This window comes from Lethenteron reissneri, chromosome 14 (genome assembly GCF_015708825.2).
Source record: "Lethenteron reissneri isolate LAM-NWPU_2019-01 chromosome 14, ASM1570882v1, whole genome shotgun sequence".
NCBI lineage: Eukaryota > Metazoa > Chordata > Hyperoartia > Petromyzontiformes > Petromyzontidae > Lethenteron > Lethenteron reissneri.
Genome location: NC_083792.1, coordinates 7,827,802 through 7,845,881, shown reverse-complemented (window position 1 = coordinate 7,845,881; position 18,080 = coordinate 7,827,802). Strand labels below are relative to the sequence as shown.

Below are 18,080 nucleotides of genomic sequence, written 5' to 3'. Positions count from 1 at the left end.
TGAGATCCAGAGCCTCATTAAACGACCACCACACTTTTAATCAGCAGCTAGATTTGGATTTTCACCCCGCATTGCTTTTGATCTGGGCCCAGGATAAGTGTAGGTTTTTTTTTACGGACATCTCCAAACACACCAGCGGCCAGTCATTGTTCTGTGTCCTATGGTCTATTTATAGATTGATGTCTTAAAATGAGGTCGAGGGGGGGGGGGAGCGTTTCGGGATTTTGTGCCAGGGACTTTGGTCTTTGTTTCAAGAGTAAGTGCACCCTCCATTTGCGCTTTCAAGCAGTGGCTATTCTAGGACGCGGTAATACAGGAGGCACCTTCGGGGGAAATCTACTCGCGTGGGGTGGGGGGGCGCAACTTGATAACTCTCTGATGTGCGTCAGTCCGGGCTTGTCCCCGCGCGTGCCCGAGTTCCTGCAGAAGCTCCCAGCGCCCCACGGAGCGAAACGTCGGACGTGGTAGCGCGCAAACGCGTCACGTGTCGGGAGAGCTGTCCGATTCTCGGGCTCCTCCGCCCCGCCGTTCCGTAGGAATCGGGCTGTGTTCTCCACGTCTGTGCAATTGCTCCATTTGCCACGGATGAATATTGGCGCAATTACAGAGACGAATATTCCACGGATGATGAAAGTGCCTCTAAATGGGATGGGGGGTGGGGTTTTGCACGGCAAGGGCCACTGCTCCTCATTATGGGGGGGAGGGGGGTACATGTACAAAGACAAAGATTCCCCTATGAAGGCCGGAACGGTACACGAGAGGGTGCGTGGCCAGCACCACGCCCGACCGCCTTTGTCTCCCCAGTGGCGATGTTTACACACCGCACCGGGTACTCATTTGAGGCTGAGTCGAGCTAGGGGAGTGCCCAGGACCGGTTCAAATAATCGTCACTGGGTGTTGGCCGTGAGCGGGAATCGAACTCGAGTCGCCAGGTTCGTAGCACAGCGTGCTAACCGCTACACTACCGCTCCTCACATGCACACACACATACACCCGCGGGCGCGCATCCCAAATGAAAAATTCGCTCGGAACGCGCCCGATCTCGTCAGATCTCTCGTAAAGCCAAGCCTGGCGAGCGCTTCTTGGATGCGCGTCCACCGTGCACAAACCCGTTGCTTTGCAGGGTCGACGTGGCGCGGAAGGCGCATCAATATCATGCGGAGATCTGTAGATTCACATCCACACACCATGGGCTCACGTAGAAACCCATGGACTCACACAGAGATCTATAGATTCACATCCAGACACCATGGACTCACGTAGAGACCCATGGACTCACACAGAGACCTATAGATTCACATTCACACACCATGGACTCACGTGGATACCCATGGGCTAACACACAGATCTATACCAAGGAGGCATGATCACAGCGATTGCACTACTCTGCTCCTCCTGACGCGACCATCTGCTCTGTCCGTCGACATCAGCCATGCGAAGGAGAGGGGAAGTGTGCAGGGACGTGCACCGCTCTTACGCACAGCTGTGCGAGACGTGTGTGGCCTGGGCCAGGTGTACACGAGTGGGCGGCGGGTGAGGGCTGGGATGGAGGGGGGACTGGGATTGGGGGTCGGGTCATCGAGCAGATTTTTCGAGTGACTTGCCACGAGCGGCGGTCACCACAACCTCCGTTCGTCTTTCCACCACCGATCAACGTCCGCCCTTGCCAATCGGATGAACAGAGCGTGCGCGTCTCCGTACGCTCGCTGGCGTGGTGGTGGTGGGGGAGTTGTGATTGACTGTGCACAGCGGTGGTGTCGCGGTTACCGCGCTGCGCTACGAAGCCAGTGGCTTGATTTCGATTCCCGCTGACGGTCAACAGCGACGATTACACTGGTCAACACACTTTTTCTGGCATAAGGTATTCCAAAGGTTTTAATGTAATTTTGGGGTGCTGATTCCAAATCTGGCATCAGTTTTTGTTTATCACATCAGGTTTTTGAGATATCAAATATTGCATTTTCAATAAAAACTGCAGAAGAAAAATATTAAATAAATGTGGATATCTACATAAAATTATATTATAAACACACTATCCTAAAAATACAGCACCATATTTTAACACTAAAGCAGTCACTGACTCGCAACAACTTGCAATCATAAGTGACAGAGTTAATTTCGGGTAAAATCAATGAAAATGGGGTATGCCAATAGCATAAAACTTATGTGATAGAGCAAATCTGAGATCAGATTTGGAATCAGCACCCTGAAATTAGTCTAAAACAGCTGCAAAAGTCCAGGCCATGAAAAAAATTGTTTTTGTTGTTGACCAGTGTTATCTGAACCGGTCCTGAGCCTCCTCTAGGCCGACTCAGCCTCAAATGAGTAACTGGTGCGGTGTGTAAACATCACCACTGGGAGGGAAGATAGAGATGGCCGAGCGTGTGGTGTTGGCGACCCAACCCTTCGTGTGCCGTGCCGGCCTTCATAGGTGCTCTCTCACAGCACTTGTCCCCAAACAGTCTGTTAAGGCTATACGGGGGATCTTTGTCTTTGATTGACAGAGATACGTGAGATGTGCCCTTCCATGGAACGCGCATTCTTTCGGAATCGGAACTTTTACTAATACTGGAGGAATCCGATGAGCTATAAAGCTCATTTTCACAGATGGGACGGGGGTGGGTTAGTGGGCGATGTGTCCACGTTCACGTCGAGCTCTGTGAACCAGTGGACAGCTTCAGGAGTAGCTATCACGTGTGCTCGGGTCGTGCCGCGTGCTGTTTGGCACACTGTCCGACGTCTGGCTCCGCGTGCGCGGAGATTCTTTGGGAAGCTGAATAGAGCTGCTCGTTTTGGGGGCGAGCAGGAAAGGAAGTGAGCCCCTCCATTGTGTTCCTACTGAAGCTCCTACCCACCGCGTGGGCGCGGAACGTCAGACACCGTGCCGAAAACACGCGGTACGACCCGAGAGCACGGCGAAAAGAGCTACACGGCAGCACGACTGCGACAACCCAGGCAGTAGCAGCGTGGCTTTGGGACCAGCCCGGGTGAATATCTGAAACGCCGCTGGCGAATTATCTCATAAGGCCGTGGCGTAACCACGTGGTCCGTGGTGTGACATTGGTGACCGCAGTAACAGCACTAAACCAATACTGAGGATTTTACTTTCTCCGCCGTTTCATGTTGATCGCGGTGGCTTCGAAGCGGCTGTGATGAGGTTGTCCCAAGTCGTACGACTGGCGAAAGCGTGCCGTGTGTGTATAACTAAATAAAAGAGGCAAACAGGATAAAATAATCCTGCCATCCTACTCTGTCCTCGTTTAGCCCCCAATAGACTGCGATGTTGTTAGTGTGCAGTGGATCAAGCCAGACATTGTGTTCCGTTGGGCAACCCTGTTTGGCCTATTTGCACTTTAATGCCGCAAGTTCTGTGACGAAACTGCGGCACAGAATGGATATTGAATTTCTTGGAATCCGTGGGCACAAGTGGCACGTTTGGCAGCGCTCTCGCACTGCGCGATGCAATTTCAGCACGCGTGCACTCGCGCTGGGAGTTGCAAACAGCGTTCAGATCCCATCGCGAGTGTTGGCATTCTGCTCTCAAATTCAAAATCCAAATCATCGGTGCGATTGTGGCCACGTAACCCAAACTATGGACCGGTTGGTTAAACCGCTGTAGTCTGCGTTTCTTCAATGGAGGAGGGATATAAAAACGATTTGAACTATCGATTTAAAGCTTTCGTGACTGCAGGGATTCATCTTCTTAGTTCTTTCGGTAAAGTCACGTAGAAGGGAAGTAATAAAATAATAAAAATAAAACATAATAAAATAAAATAATTCTCACGACGTTTCGGCTACAACGCAAGCAGCCGTCTTCAGGTGAAGAATGAGACAATGCCAAGCTAGGAGCTTATATATAAGCTGCGTTGGAGGCGCTCTTTCTTCCACCTCCAACGCAGCTTATATATAAGCTCCTAGCTTGGCATCGTCTCATTCTTCACCTGAAGACGGCTGCTTGCGTTGTAGCCGAAACGTCGTGAGAATTATTTTATTTTATTATGTTTTATTTTTATTATTTTATTACTTCCCTTCTACGTGACTTTACCGAAAGAACCAAGAAGATTTGAACTCTGTCCTATTTTTTTGTTGGGTCCTTACCAACAAAACTGCCCCCACACGGTTCAGCTGTTACCAAGCTGGTGGCTTAGGTAAGGCCGAGTGTGGTTGGTGGTCACATGACACGTGTGCAAAGCATGATGGGGTTTTGTCGTGCTGTTTTGGAGTGTTTTGTTAAACCCGTTCTGCTCTTCCAAGTTCGTATGCCGCGTTATTTGGGTGTTTTTTTTCCTTTAAATTGTGTTAGCCCAACACATTAATGAATTATTTATTTTAGTACCTGGTTTAAAACCTATGGAAGTTTTTTTTTAAATGTGACCTAAACGCACAGAAAGAAAGTGGGAATGAAAGGGGGATCTTGCGGAACAGCAGGTCCACTTCTGACAAATCGCACCCCTGCCCAGCGGACGCTTAAGCCAGGCGATGTAAATACTGCGGTGTGCATATCAACTCTGAACTCCACGCCGCCCGCTCCACAGTGGACGCTAAAGACCCCGTGACGTCACCCTCAAGAGTCGGCCATTGTGTGACGTCGTCATGGCCCAACTTTGCCAAATTCCCCCCCCCCCCTCCCAAAACCCCCAAAAAATGCCGCAATTAGGATTGCGCAGGGCAATTAACAAGCAATCATCGCCAGGTCTCTCCTCCTGCCGCACAGGGACAGCTGCCACCGGGTGGGGGGGGGGGGTGTTTGAGATGAGCTGTGATGCAAGGCGCTTTGGCATTTGATCGTAATATAAATGCAAATATTATTGACATTCAAATAATTAACTTAGGACCATGGAGAGGCTCGTGCTTGGAAAATACACACAGAGGAATAGCAGCGTGCGCAAGAGAGAGCACATGCAGAGTCTTTATTTATACCGGAGAAATCCGATGAGCTATTAAGCTCTTTTTTTCACAGATGTCCAGTAGGGGCCTGGTCAGCGGACGTCGTTTCGACTCTGGCCTTGGGGCATGACACGCCACTGGAAGGGGCGATGGGCGGTGGTCGAGACTAACGATGGAGCGGCAGTGAAAGGAGGGTGAACGGTCCGACGGGACATCCACCGTGGTGGCGATGGGGAGTGTGGAATTCCCTCCGTGTGCAGGAGCTAGACGGATTGTTGCATCCTGGGACCGTGGGAGATGTGGTGATGGAACCTTCATCCACCAGCCAAGGATGGATCATGGCTGATGCAGATCGCGATGTTCTCGGGTAACTAGGAGTGTAACAATGCATTCATTCCTTGAATAATGATGCTTAAGGTTCACGAAACATGCATCGAATCACGTGAGTAAGACGCAGTGGGTTTTTAAGATCTATTTATGCAAACGATTTGCAAATTATACACGAATTTACATGAAAGATAATGGATCAAACACGACTGTAGAAAGTAGATTTGAACTAAATTGAACAATACAAACGAGGGGGCAAGAAACGAGACAATAATAATTAAATCTCAATCGCGGACCCTGCGATCTTTGCAATTCGTGATGACATCGCCTCGGAAGGGGCGACTCCTTTACATAGTCCCAAGTGTATACGGATCTCAAGAGGGGAGGGGTGCCCTCCCTCTCTCTCCCACCACCATAATTACCCCCTGCTCCTCCATCCTTCCCACCCACCACTCACCGCCCGCCACTCTTCGATGTGCAATCCGTCTTGAGTGTGTAACCGTAGAGCCACCGCTAATGCACTCCCGACACACACACACACACGCTTCCTTATTCCTCGCCGCGCGGTTAACGTCACGGGAAAAACGCGCAAGTGGAGAGCCGCCTGGTGTGATGTCGGCTTGACCCCGAATGCACGAGAGTGAGAGGTGGTGATTGTGATTTTTTTTTTAAAGATATTCCCGTCGTATTATGCAGCAAGTCCCCAAATCACCCTCGGTTATTGACATTCTTATTATTACGCTCGTTCAACCCAGGGAAAAGCCTCTCAACGAGTCTCATGACACACTCTTTCGAGAGGGTGCTACCAGGTTTTTTTCCCCGTAAGGGGTGAAATGTTAGCCGTGTATAATAATCGAAATTGAGTACATTTTGGCGAGTCGTTGGTAAAAAAAAAAATTGGCAAATTTGGACCGTGACGTCGGCACCCGACGACCTACTGTTGCGAATGACCCCACATGAACAATAACGTTTGTGACGCAGACGGTGCGTGTTATGTATGTACGTTGAACTTCCTTCGCACCGTACGTAGCCAACTCTGCGACAGTCACAGTGAATGCGCTACCGCTGGAACCGCATCACAGCCCCAGGATGCCCGGTCTCACCAGACCCCGTTGATGGCTCGGGCTCCGAGTTGGCCTGGAAGATGGTGTGTGTGCAGCAATGGATTCTCGAATCCATCTGTGCAGAGCTCGATCAAAGGCAAGGTTGGAGAGTGCGTGGAGGAGAGTCGAGCGACCTTACGGAAGAGGTGGGAGAGTGCATGCAGGGGAGTAGGATGAGACGAGACAGGTAGGAGAGTGTGGTGTGAAGTAGAGTATGATGAGAGGGGAGAGGTAGGAGAAAGGAGAATGCATGGCAGAGGTCGCAACCGGGTACCCGATACCCGTACCCTACCGGATACCCGGCTACCCGTACCCAGCCAGGTACGGGTACCCATTTGCAACCCTGGTGCGGCCGGGTACGGGTACGGGTAAACCGTGAGTCACTGGTGAGTAACTGTTTGTCACTCATTTCCCAACGTCTTGTCTCTTCTCACAATTCAAGTTCCTAGAATCAAACCACCCGCGCCTGCAACATGGCTTCATCCCAGAGGTCGCAATCAGGTACCCGATACCCGTACCCTACCCGTACCCGGCCGGGTACGTGTAGGGTACGGGTACGGCCGGGTACGGGTACCCGTTTGCGACTCTGGTGCGGCCGGGTACGAGTAAGGAATCAAAACCCGTTTGCGACCTCTGATGCGTGGTGGGGAGTAGAGCGAGATGGAAGGGGAGCAGGGCCGATGTGTACACTGAGCGGGGGAGGGGGTGTTCAATCAACGCCGAGCTTCTGCAGGCAGCTCGTCTTGCGCACACCGCCGCCGTGACAGATGGATAGCGAGGAGCGTCGACTTGTGGGATGTTATCACGGCCCTCTGCACTCATTACCGCGGTGGCACCTCGCGGCGCCTTTTCGGAACGCCGCGCGCGCGTGCCCCCATCAACGGTCGTCAATGAGTGGGTGGGAAGTGCCGAGGAGGGAGATGAAAACGTGTAAGGCGAGCGGGTGGGAGGGTGGGTGTGAAAAAATATAATCGCGTGATTTCAAACAAACAGTGGGAAATCGAAAGCACGGCGTCTGAGCACGGTGTCGAGGCGCCGTGGTGGCGAGATGTCAACTCCCTCGCCCGGTAAGCAGCAGGTCGTGGGTTCGATCTCGACTTCCTTGACGCCTGCTGTAGATTTGGAGTTTGCGCGTCTCTTTCTCCGCGGTCGCGTGGATTTTCTTCTCCGGGACCTCCAGGTTTTCCCTCCACATTTATAAACACGTGCATTTAGGGAATTTGGTTGCTATTAATTTCCACATAAGCCATTTTATTGAGCTAGGATTTGTGCCCAGGTCACTTCTGAAAAGGAGCCATATGGCTCAGTGGGGGCCTTACCTTGTAAAAATATAAATAAACATTTTTTATGAAAATGTTGCGGAGCAGTTGGAAATCCTGGCAGCAAGTGACGCTTACGTCGCTATCAAAACCCCGCGCGGTGGAGCAGCGCAAAAAAAAGTCCAATGTTTTTTTAAAATGTTGGAGTCATTATTATTATTATTGCGCGTTGTTGAAACGTCGCGATTCATCTTTGATATTTGCCGCCGACACCGTCTCTGGAGTAGTCACGGGGGAGATTGGAGGTTTACCTGAACTGTGCACTTCTCGCTCATGAGTTTCGAAGGGGAACGTTTCCAACTCCCTTCTCGTTTTTCCATCCGTATGTATCCCTGCATTGGTGTTCCCACGTTGTAGTTGCTCTGCAATCACTCCAGAATCAGACATTTTAATTAGCTCTGGAAGAATCCGATGAGCTATGAAGTTCTTTTTTGTTTTCCCAAAGATGTCCAGTTTGGAACACGGAGTCAGAATATTACAACAAGAAACAATACAAAAACACGGATAGGCGTGCAAAGTCTCATAAAGTTAAGCAAGTTAATATATATAAATAAAGTATTATTTTGTCCTGCTCGTGCGTGACTTTACAGATAGTTAAACACTGTCCCCAACAATGTATGTGGAACACAAAATGACCTGCGCTTCTTTGTAGTTATTGAAACAACTATTTTAAAGTTAAATTAGAACTACATCCAATATTCGTCGGAACCATTGTGAAACTGAAAGAAACAAAGAGAAATACAACGTTAATTGTTTTTTTTTTACCCTTTTTATCTGGCAACAAAACTGACACCTTTTTTACAAGGAGGCATGTTTGCATTGACCACAATACCTGCAGACTACTGGCAAATGAGGTTCCAATGGTGTAAATACAGCGTTGCTTACTTACACCCTTTGGCATACTGCAATCGTGTAGACTTACACATCCATCCCACAGTGTGCAATGTATACAAGTTTACAACTAGGCCATACAATGTACAAGTTCAGATTTAATATTACGTACAAGCAAGCCATTGCTCATTTAGAATTCTTTACTAAAGTCTGAATCATCGAAATATGTATCTTACAGCACAGCAATCATCCAACAATTCGACTGCAGTACTAACATTACAATAAACTTTCTCAAGGCATCTTGTTGTGGCTATCTTCAAAACGAGTACAACCACTGCACATTCACATTCATCACTCAGACCCGTCTCCTCCCGTCGAGAATTATTTCGGCTAAATAGGCAACAATAATAATACAAAATTATAAAAGTTCGGAGACAATGAGTAGTGACTCTGCGTGGTGTGCATACCTGTCAACACCCATACGGTTTGCCCGTATTCTTGTACAGGGAAATTGAGTTTTCAGGTCCATACAGTGTACAGCCGTTTCAATACGGGCAAAAAAAAACATTCTATTTGTTTGTGTTTCTCCCTTGTCATGGGACTTTGTAGGATGAACGTTGAACTTCTTTCGCACTCTACGTAGCCAACCATGCCAATCAGAGGTGCGATATAAGAACAAATTACATAAGTACAGTACATCAATTCCTGCCGATTTTTCAAAACCAAATGAATTTTTGGGCAAGGCAGCATCACGAAAAAAACTTGTCGACTCATTCAATACCCTGCTGTTGGCCAAAAAAAACCTTTACTGTTTATTTATTTGTAATTTATTCCGTTTGTTTGACCATAAAAGCCTCACCGAGTCTTATCACATTTTTCCAGGAGCGTTCTGCCAAGTTTTCACGGTGGAGGTGGGGGGGTGGGGATGATTTGAGATGTGTAATCCCAATCGGGCAAAGTTGCAGTGTAATTTTTCAAATTTGCCAAAATTTAGACCACGACGTCGGCACACAACGGCGTACTCTTGCGACTGACGCCACGGAATCTATAACGTCCGCTGCTGCGATGCAGACAGCACGTAGAGGATTATTACGGCTAATACACACACATGTCGCAGTATTAATTGGGGTGGCCGCTGGATTAGAACCGCGCGCCTCTGCGCCACACCCGCTGGGCCGCGTCACCGCCCCGTGGCGTCTGCACGGGGGTGGGGGGGGGAGTGCCACGGGTGCAATGGTGGCGAGATGTTAACTACCTCGCCTGGTATACAGGAGGTCGTGTGGGTTTGATGCCGACCCTGACGCCTGCTGTTTGTGTGTTCTCGTTCTCTCCTGTGGTTGTGTGGATTTTTCTCCAGGTCCTCCGGTTTTCCCTCCACATTTAGAATCATGTGTTTAGATTATTTGGCTGCTCTACATCTTCCACTTGATAAGCCACTTCAATGAGCTACCATTTGTTGCCAGGTAGCTTCTGAAAAATAGCTCTATAACTTAGTGGGCCTTACTTGGTAAAAGCATTTTTGTTTATATATTTGTGCGTTTATCAGTGACGATAAATACAATCCGATTATTCTAAACCTAGATAGATAATCGGATACACCCCCCCCCCAAACACTTCTACCAATCCGCACTGACCAGTATGGTGAAGTATGGTAAATATCCCACGTGACCCCCTGGGTGTGGTGATTTGTTTACCTTTCTTGAACTTTGCACGACTGTCATGTTTTCGTACTGTTTGTTGTTGTAACGTTCTTACACGCCCATCCTGGACATCTGTGAAAAGAGCTTTATAGCTCATCGGATTCCTCCAGTATAAATAAATATTCTGATTAACACGTCATGTTTCGCCACCAATATTATTCATAATAAAGGTTATTGGGTTAGATCGCGTAAGTATACATGTGTCCAAACCGTCCACCACCCGACACAGCCAATTAGTAAGGGATTTGTCTATTCTGTCAAATCGCCCGATGATGCTGGATGTAATTACCAGCGAAACGTCGTCCTAAAATTGTAAATGTTGTGGATTTACTCTCCAACACACCGGTGGTCTGAAAGTAGTAACTATTTGGCGTTTTGTTAACGTGACAAATCTCTTACTGATTGGCTGTGTCGGGTGGTGGAGGGTTTCAACACATTTATACTTACGCGATCTAACCCAAAAACCTTTCTTTTGAAAAATATTTTGATTGTATTCTGATTCTCTGTTGGTTGGAGCCCATTATCCAGCAATGGCGTGGCATTTCCGTCAGAGAGCCCGTCGTGATAATAGGAGTGTATTTTTCGAGGGAGATCTGCAAATCGATGGCAATACGACCCTGTCGAAATTTTTTTTGTCAAGAATAGAAAGTCATTACGCGCGGTTGGAATATTAAACGTCACATCGACAAACTCGCATTGATTAGAGTGCCGCTTAATTGCTACGATGCATTAACGGCGGTTGTAAAAGTTTAGATAACGCGGACGTGAAGCTTTTGTCGGCGTTATCCCGAATGGACGTGTGCGTGCGTGCGTGTGGGCGTACAAACTGGGGATCGGTGGTGTAGCGGTTAGCGTCACGCTGCGCTACGAACCCGGCGACCCGAGTTCGATTCCCGCTCACGGCCAACATCCAGTGACGATGATCTTAACCGGTCCTGGGCCTCCCCTAGGTCGACTCAGCCTCAAATAAGTACCTGGTGCGCTGTGTAAACATCGCCACTGTGGAGACAAAGGCGGCCGGGCGTGGTGCTGACCACCCAATCCCCTCGTGTGCCGTGCCGGCCTTCACAGGTGCTCGCTAACAGCACTTGCCCCGAACAGTCTGCTAAGGTTACACAGGGGATTTTTGTCTTTGTCCGAACTGCTCCGACACGACCTCAAAACTCCTGACGGCGGCGGCTGCGTCTGACTCGCACGGCGGAGCCACCGCATGGGCCGCCGTTACATAACGCGCCATCTGTGCGACTGGCTGCTGATACTAACGTTGGGATCGGACGTGCCAAAGCAAAGAGCGCAGAAGCGAGCGTGTCACACGGGTTATTTTAAGTCGGGTTTATCCAGATAAATGGTAACCCCCCCCCACACACACATTAATCTACATCGCGTGTTTTTTTTCATTTTTTCTGGAACCAAAACTTTTTTTTAATCGCCTGCAAATCTACCATCGGGAGGGAATTCTTGTTTACAGCAGCGGCGGGGGCAGGGCGAGCAGCTCAAACATGGGGAAGTTTGCGAGTTCGCATCCCGGATGTGGGGGGGGGGGTTACTCAGCCCATCATCATCATCATCTCTCTGTGGTCGATAACAATTACAACCTCCCCACACCCCCACCAAGAGGATTGTGAAATTTCCACCAATGAGTCAGGGTTGTGGACAGGACATGATCACTGCCTCGATGCTCATTTGAATAAGAAATAACTTTGACACTTCATAATTAATTTGTTTTTAAAACAGAATTATCAATTTTGATTTAAAGCTTTTGTGACTGCAGGGATTCATATTGTCAATCATCATCAGGTGTGCCACACCTTGTGTTGCAGTCGAAACGTCGTGAGAATTTATTGTTTTATATTTTTATTATTTTATTGTTTCCCTTCTACGTGACTTTACCGAAAGAACCAAGAATATGATTATCAATGTGCCTTATAATCTAATGGTCAAAACTATAACGCAGATAACATAGTCCACGGACCAGAGCGGAGAGTGGTATACCGCCTGTGGTAAGCAGAACTTTAGCCATGCCATATGGCTGCTTTCAGTGAATTACTTGATGAACCATCTAAAACGGTTATCGCACAATGCACCGTTAATTGCTTCATGAAACAAATGAGAACCACTCTAGCTATGCAAACTCAGGTTGTACCGACCAGTGCGATATCTGGCCTGGGATCTCGCAAAATCTTTAACATCTTTGGTGCCGCTTGCTTGCTGGGCCGTTCGACGTTTTGGGCCTGTACTCGAAAACAGTTTCACGTGCAAAGAAAGAAAAAAAACGATTTGCACACCAGTATGTGGAGGCCATCATCCAGCAGTGGATAGACATGAGAGCCTGATCTGTCCCCCCCCGCACCTCTCCTCATTATGTGTGCAGGTGCTCGCTGTCGGCCTCAACAAGTGGAGACTGGACAAGAAATTGGGCCTCGGCTGTTTGCTACTCTACGTGGTGTTCATCAGCTTCTCCATCCTCATCGAGTTCAACGTCTTCACGTTCGTCAACCTGCCCACGTGCCGCGAGAAATGAGCTCATACCCCCGTGTACCCCCCTCCACCCCCATCCCTCCCCTCCCTTCCTTTGGGATGACCGTCAATAGTTGTACTGCACCAGCCGTGGTCTCCTTGCTTAGGATGGCAGGGAGATTATAGAGGCCATTGATGAAAGGTGGCAGGGGAAAAAAACAAAAAATTGGAAGTGCTTTCTGAAAAGATGTGTGCACAGGGTTGTGGTGACATTGAATGACATTTCGCTGCTGCTGGAAAGTCTGATGTACGGTGTCGTCATTTCTTTCTTTCTTTCTCTCTCTCCGAAACGTTCTGTTCGTTTTGTCTGTCGATACGATGCTGGGTGTAGTTTTGCTTGTGAGAGAGATTAATAGAATCGATGTTCTGCAGGTGGCAAAACTTGCCAGGGCTTGAGACGAGTGGCTTATTCTGGTATCGTTGAATCAAAGCAATGTTTGCACTGGGTGTTTCTGTTAATTTATATTATTTTACTTGACATGTGTAATTTCTGCACGGATAAATGACTGTAAATCAATTACACTTAATTCCATTTTGCTGTAAACTACTGATATAAATTTCAGGTTTACATAATTACTGCATATAATGTTTACCTTAATTTATTGCAAGAAAGCAATCGTATAACAATGATAGCGCTTAGGTTTTTTTTCATTTCATATTTGCTACACATCACTCGAACGGCAATGGTAACTATTTACGGCAATTGTTTTTCGTAGCAGGTACAGTATGTCCTTAACTGGAAATCGAATACATTTTGCAGTGTAGTAATCCTGCAAGAAAAAGAGGATTGTTTTTCAACCATTCTCAATCCGCCGATGGTTGAAGGCTTCCCCAGGCCATAGGCAGTTGTTGGGTGGGCGGGCGGAGGCAGGGGAGGTGGTGGAGGTTTGCCACACTTCACCACGCTGGTCAGTGCGGGTTGCCGATGCGGGGGGGCTGGGGCCACTGATGTTAGCCGTTGCCGGCTCGTGGATCTCGGCTCGTTGGGTTCAGAGACGCAGCGGCACTCCCCCGCCGTACCAACCGCTTGCACCCCAAGCGGGGGGATTCGAGGGGAATTACAAATGAAAGTGCAAGGCTCGAGGGAAATATTTAAATTGGGCCTCTGCCATCCATCCAGAAGCCCCCCCCCCCCCCCCCCCCGAGGCCGCATCTGCACGTACAACTTGCCCGGCCTCCGAGCTCAGGGTGCATTCGGTTTGCGCTGTGCGGCAAAGTTGGCCGTGTTTCTCGGCAGCATTCTGAACAAGCTGCTGAACAGACGTTTCCCCCCAGTGGCGAGGGAGGCGGCAAGGGTTCACATTTTGTATTCTGCCCGGCAGTTGTGTACACAATTTGGCCCTATGGCACGCGGGGAGGATCGGTGGGGGGGGGTTCCCCATTGTCATCAAGCACACGAAGCGAAGTTCTGGGGCTCGGCTCACGATCCGATGTCCCTCGGCCTCGTGTCAAGAGCCACGAGATAATTCGCTGTAATTTTATTTATTTTTAGTACCATAATTGCACCAAAATTAAGCAACGGTAACGCAAGGACACTTAGGCCATTAACAACAATTTAGATGTTTTTTATTTGTAATGCTCTGTGAGGTTTATTTTTTACAATTAAGAAAAACAAAATAATGGCGAATATGATTGTTGTATTTAATGAGCGGTATTATAAGCAGTGAAACCAGCGGTTGTAAATAACCCACAACAAACATGCAACCAAGTTAAGAGTGCGTTTGCTTTAAGTTTTGTAGACGTTATACTGTATCTATAAGTCAAAAAAACGCACACCGGATAGGAAACACAGCATCACTCGACGTCTGTGCAATGGTAGCTATTACTCCATCGCAATCTCTGCCACCATCCTCATCACTACTATATTCACCAAATGAACAACACATACAAATATCGTAACCTTAGACGAGTGTGCAGATTCCTGCTAATAATGGATCATTTCTTGGATTTTTTAAACGACGCATTTCTAAAAAAAATGCTTTCTCTGTTTCTCTCTCTCTCTTCAAATGAAATGAATGTATTTGGGAAAGTAGTATTTTCGTCCACACTGAAAAACAGGAGGAATTCTTTGATGAGATCACTTTATTAGCGTGCATGAATTGTCGAGCTGTGAGGCTGTCTCAACTCCAATATTTGTCGTGCTGTGTCGTAGAATTACTACTTTTTGAATAGTACAAAAACTGTATGGGAATTGTATTTACACTTTACGGCATGTGCAGGGTTTGTAAAAACAATATATGTATGTACAATTTAAAATATATATGATTTAAAAAAAACTCTAAAATAATTTGTGCAATAAATGTGTGGCTTTTTATACTGTGTGCAACCTTGTCAGAGATGCTTTTGAATTCTGTGTTCATTTAACCGTACTGCATGGGAATGAATGTTCGCCGTCCTTTGTGAACCTTTGAATGCAACATTCAAATTATTTGAGCAGCATTAATCAAGCTCATTGGGGGCATTTATTATCAGTCGTTTGCTAAAAAAAAAGTCCCTTTTTACCCAACATTACAATTTTCTCTTCGAATTTTGACCCCTCGTTACACGGTCAACGTTGACCTAATTGAGAATTGGATTTGAACGAAGGCAAAACTATCGCGGGGCGGGTATGGCCAAGTGGTTTGAAAATCAACAAAAAAGCTTGAAATAGCGAGATGTTTTTGCCAAGGCTGATACAAGAAAATTTTGTAGTTTGCGTTTTTTTTGTATCGAGAAGTTTCGCTCGGAATGAAATGGAGTGGCGATTTATGTACACGTGTCGGCAATGAAACATGCAGCCTTTAAAACAATAAAAGACATCAAAAACACATCACATCCGGGTCGGTGAATTGTGCTTCGCTGCCCCTACAGTTTTAAACAAGAAGAATCACCGGTTGTAATTGGCTGGTTATGCATGCAGTGTTTTTCTATCCGTTGTTCACGCAAGTGTCAAATTTGTGTCGTTCAATTTCGCGGTATCGGGAGTGCGAGTTGGTGGATGGGAATTAGTATTTTTTTGAGGTGTGAAAGAGTTTGACATTGAGGTCTGAAGCTCTGGATGATGTCCCTGTTGGAATGTTTTTTTCTTCACATTTTGCCCGAGGTTATTTTTCTCTCCATCTTTTGAGTGACTTTGAAAACGTGGTCCCGCTCACCTTAGCTGAGGTCATTACATTTATAAATGACTAGCCATTTGCCCATCCAAGGACGGGTGTATTGCAGTAAATCTGAAACTTGCAAGCGAAAAGCAGACCGCCACGTGATATATTCATTGCATTAATGCGTGTGCAATGTGTAAAGGCGCGGTGACACAGACCTATATCATTTGAAGGTTATAATCCCTTGTTCATCGTGACGTCCTTTTTACTTTGATGTGTCAACAGCGTTACGGAGATCGCGTGACGTGAGGGTTCTGCCTTTGTAGTGAGGGTTGTGAGTTGACGTTGAGGAGGGGGGAGGAGGCGCCTCGCCCCCCCCAAGTTGGAGTGACGTCAGCCACTAATTATTATGAATGAAGGGGGGTGTCCATTTGGAGGACGTCACCTGCTCATGATTATTAATGAGAGCGGAGGGTGCTCCATGTGGAGTGACGCCACCTGCTCATTACTAATTAGGGGGGTCCATGTGGAGGACGTAACCTGTTCATGATTAGTATTAAAGAGGGGGGCTGGTCGACGTGGAGTGACGTCACGAGCGTAGCACACATACATTCTTGGCTCATTATAGTAGGTCATAATAATGGGGGGGGGGGGGTCCATTTGGAGGATGTCACTTGCTCATGAATATTAATTAGGGGGGCTGGTCAATGTGGAGTGACGTCACGAGCTTTAAGGACAGACATTCCTAGGTAAATAAAAGTATGTTATAGGTGACGTTTCGGGCAATGGCCCTTCACAGCGCATACATTCTCTGGCCTCTCGATGTGCTACGACTGGTTGTTGTCCAAGAGGTCACTTAATAACCTTTTTAAGGGAGTGTGATTGAGAAATGAAGTTTAGTTTTAATGATTCACTTGAAGACGGACGAGCTGAGTTTACGATTGCATCCTCGTGGGAGTAAGTTAACGAGGAAGAATAGGCCAAATTCCCTCTTGGGGGTGTGGGCTCTAGGGCTAGAACGCCCTCTCGTGGAGGGCCGTCAATCAGCATTGGCGTGAGCAGACAATTGCAGGGCTGCACCTTTACCCCGGTCACCGCATAAGTTACGCTCAAACAAATCGGCACACATACAATATTTTTAAATCCTTTATATTAAGTTCACTTGCTTGCTTGCTTAGGACCGTGCAAATCTTTCGGTTGTTTTTTAACCCACTTCCCGTGATCCAATCGAGCTGACATTTTGCACAGACTCGTGCGTGACAATGCATTCCAAAATTTTACACTTCTTAGGACAAAAATATTATATTTAATTACCAATTGCTTAATGCTGCCATGCAATCATCTGACCCATAGGTGGCAGCCATCTCAAGCCAGAGGACGAGAGGTCTCTAGCCGCCACGCATATAAAGGATTTATAGTGAAAAACTTTGTTTTTACGGGTTATACTTGTTACGGTTTTTAAAGCACCATATTGTGGCCACAGACAAAATGACACGTTTGCGTCTTCACTTTAAACGCGAGTTACATTTATCCATGGTAGAGATGACGTTATCTCGTTCAATGTTTACACGCGAGCTGAAGCCGATTCCATCCACGGCTTGCAATCATCTCGCCACCTCGTGGGCAGAATTAGGTACAGCGACACAAAGAAATAGAGCGGTGACCACAGCCGCACAGGGTGATCGATCCGTTTAGAGATACCCCACTAAAATATGGTGGAGATTATATCGGGCAGTGTTCTTCATTGCAAGGCCCGTGGGGACCACTAGCGGCCCCTGGTGGCCCCTGGTGGCATTTAGTGTGGCCCCTGATGTGCGCCCCCCCTCCCCCCATCATCATCATTGTGCTGCTGTCAAACCCCAATGGTTTCAAATGCGTGGGGGCCCCCTCTGAAAATTAGTGAAGAACAATTTCGATTTAAAGTTTTCGTGACTGCAGGGATTTATCTTCTTGGTTCTTTCGGTAAAGTCACGTAGAAGGGAAATAATAAAATAATACAAATAAAACATAATTAAAATACAATTTTCACGACGTTTCGGCCACAACGCAAGCAGCCGTCCTCAGGTCGTCCTCAGGTGAAGATCCTGAGGACGGCTGCTTGCGTTGTGGCCGAAACGTCGTGAGAATTGTATTTTATTATGTTTTATTTTTATTATTTTATTATTTCCCTTCTACGTGACTTTACCGAAAGAACCAAGAAGATAGTGAAGAACACTTATATAGAGAACCCAACATGTTATTTCATGGGCTCTACACGCCTCCCACCAATCTCACTCATTAACTCCTTTAACACGTGAGACGTGGAGCCGTCACTTTCGC

General features: G+C 47.4%; 1 protein-coding gene across 1 annotated transcript in view; it reads left to right on the top strand.

Moving 5' to 3' along the window:
- LOC133342348 (sodium/potassium/calcium exchanger 3-like) overlaps positions 1-15,473 on the top strand; it is a 140,746-nt gene extending 125,273 nt beyond the window's left edge. Inside the window, 1 exon segment of the mRNA XM_061551455.1 lies at positions 12,539-15,473. Coding sequence (XP_061407439.1) covers positions 12,539-12,688 — 150 coding nt within the window. The 3' untranslated portion in view covers positions 12,689-15,473.
- The last annotated feature ends 2,607 nt before the right edge of the window (positions 15,474-18,080 follow it).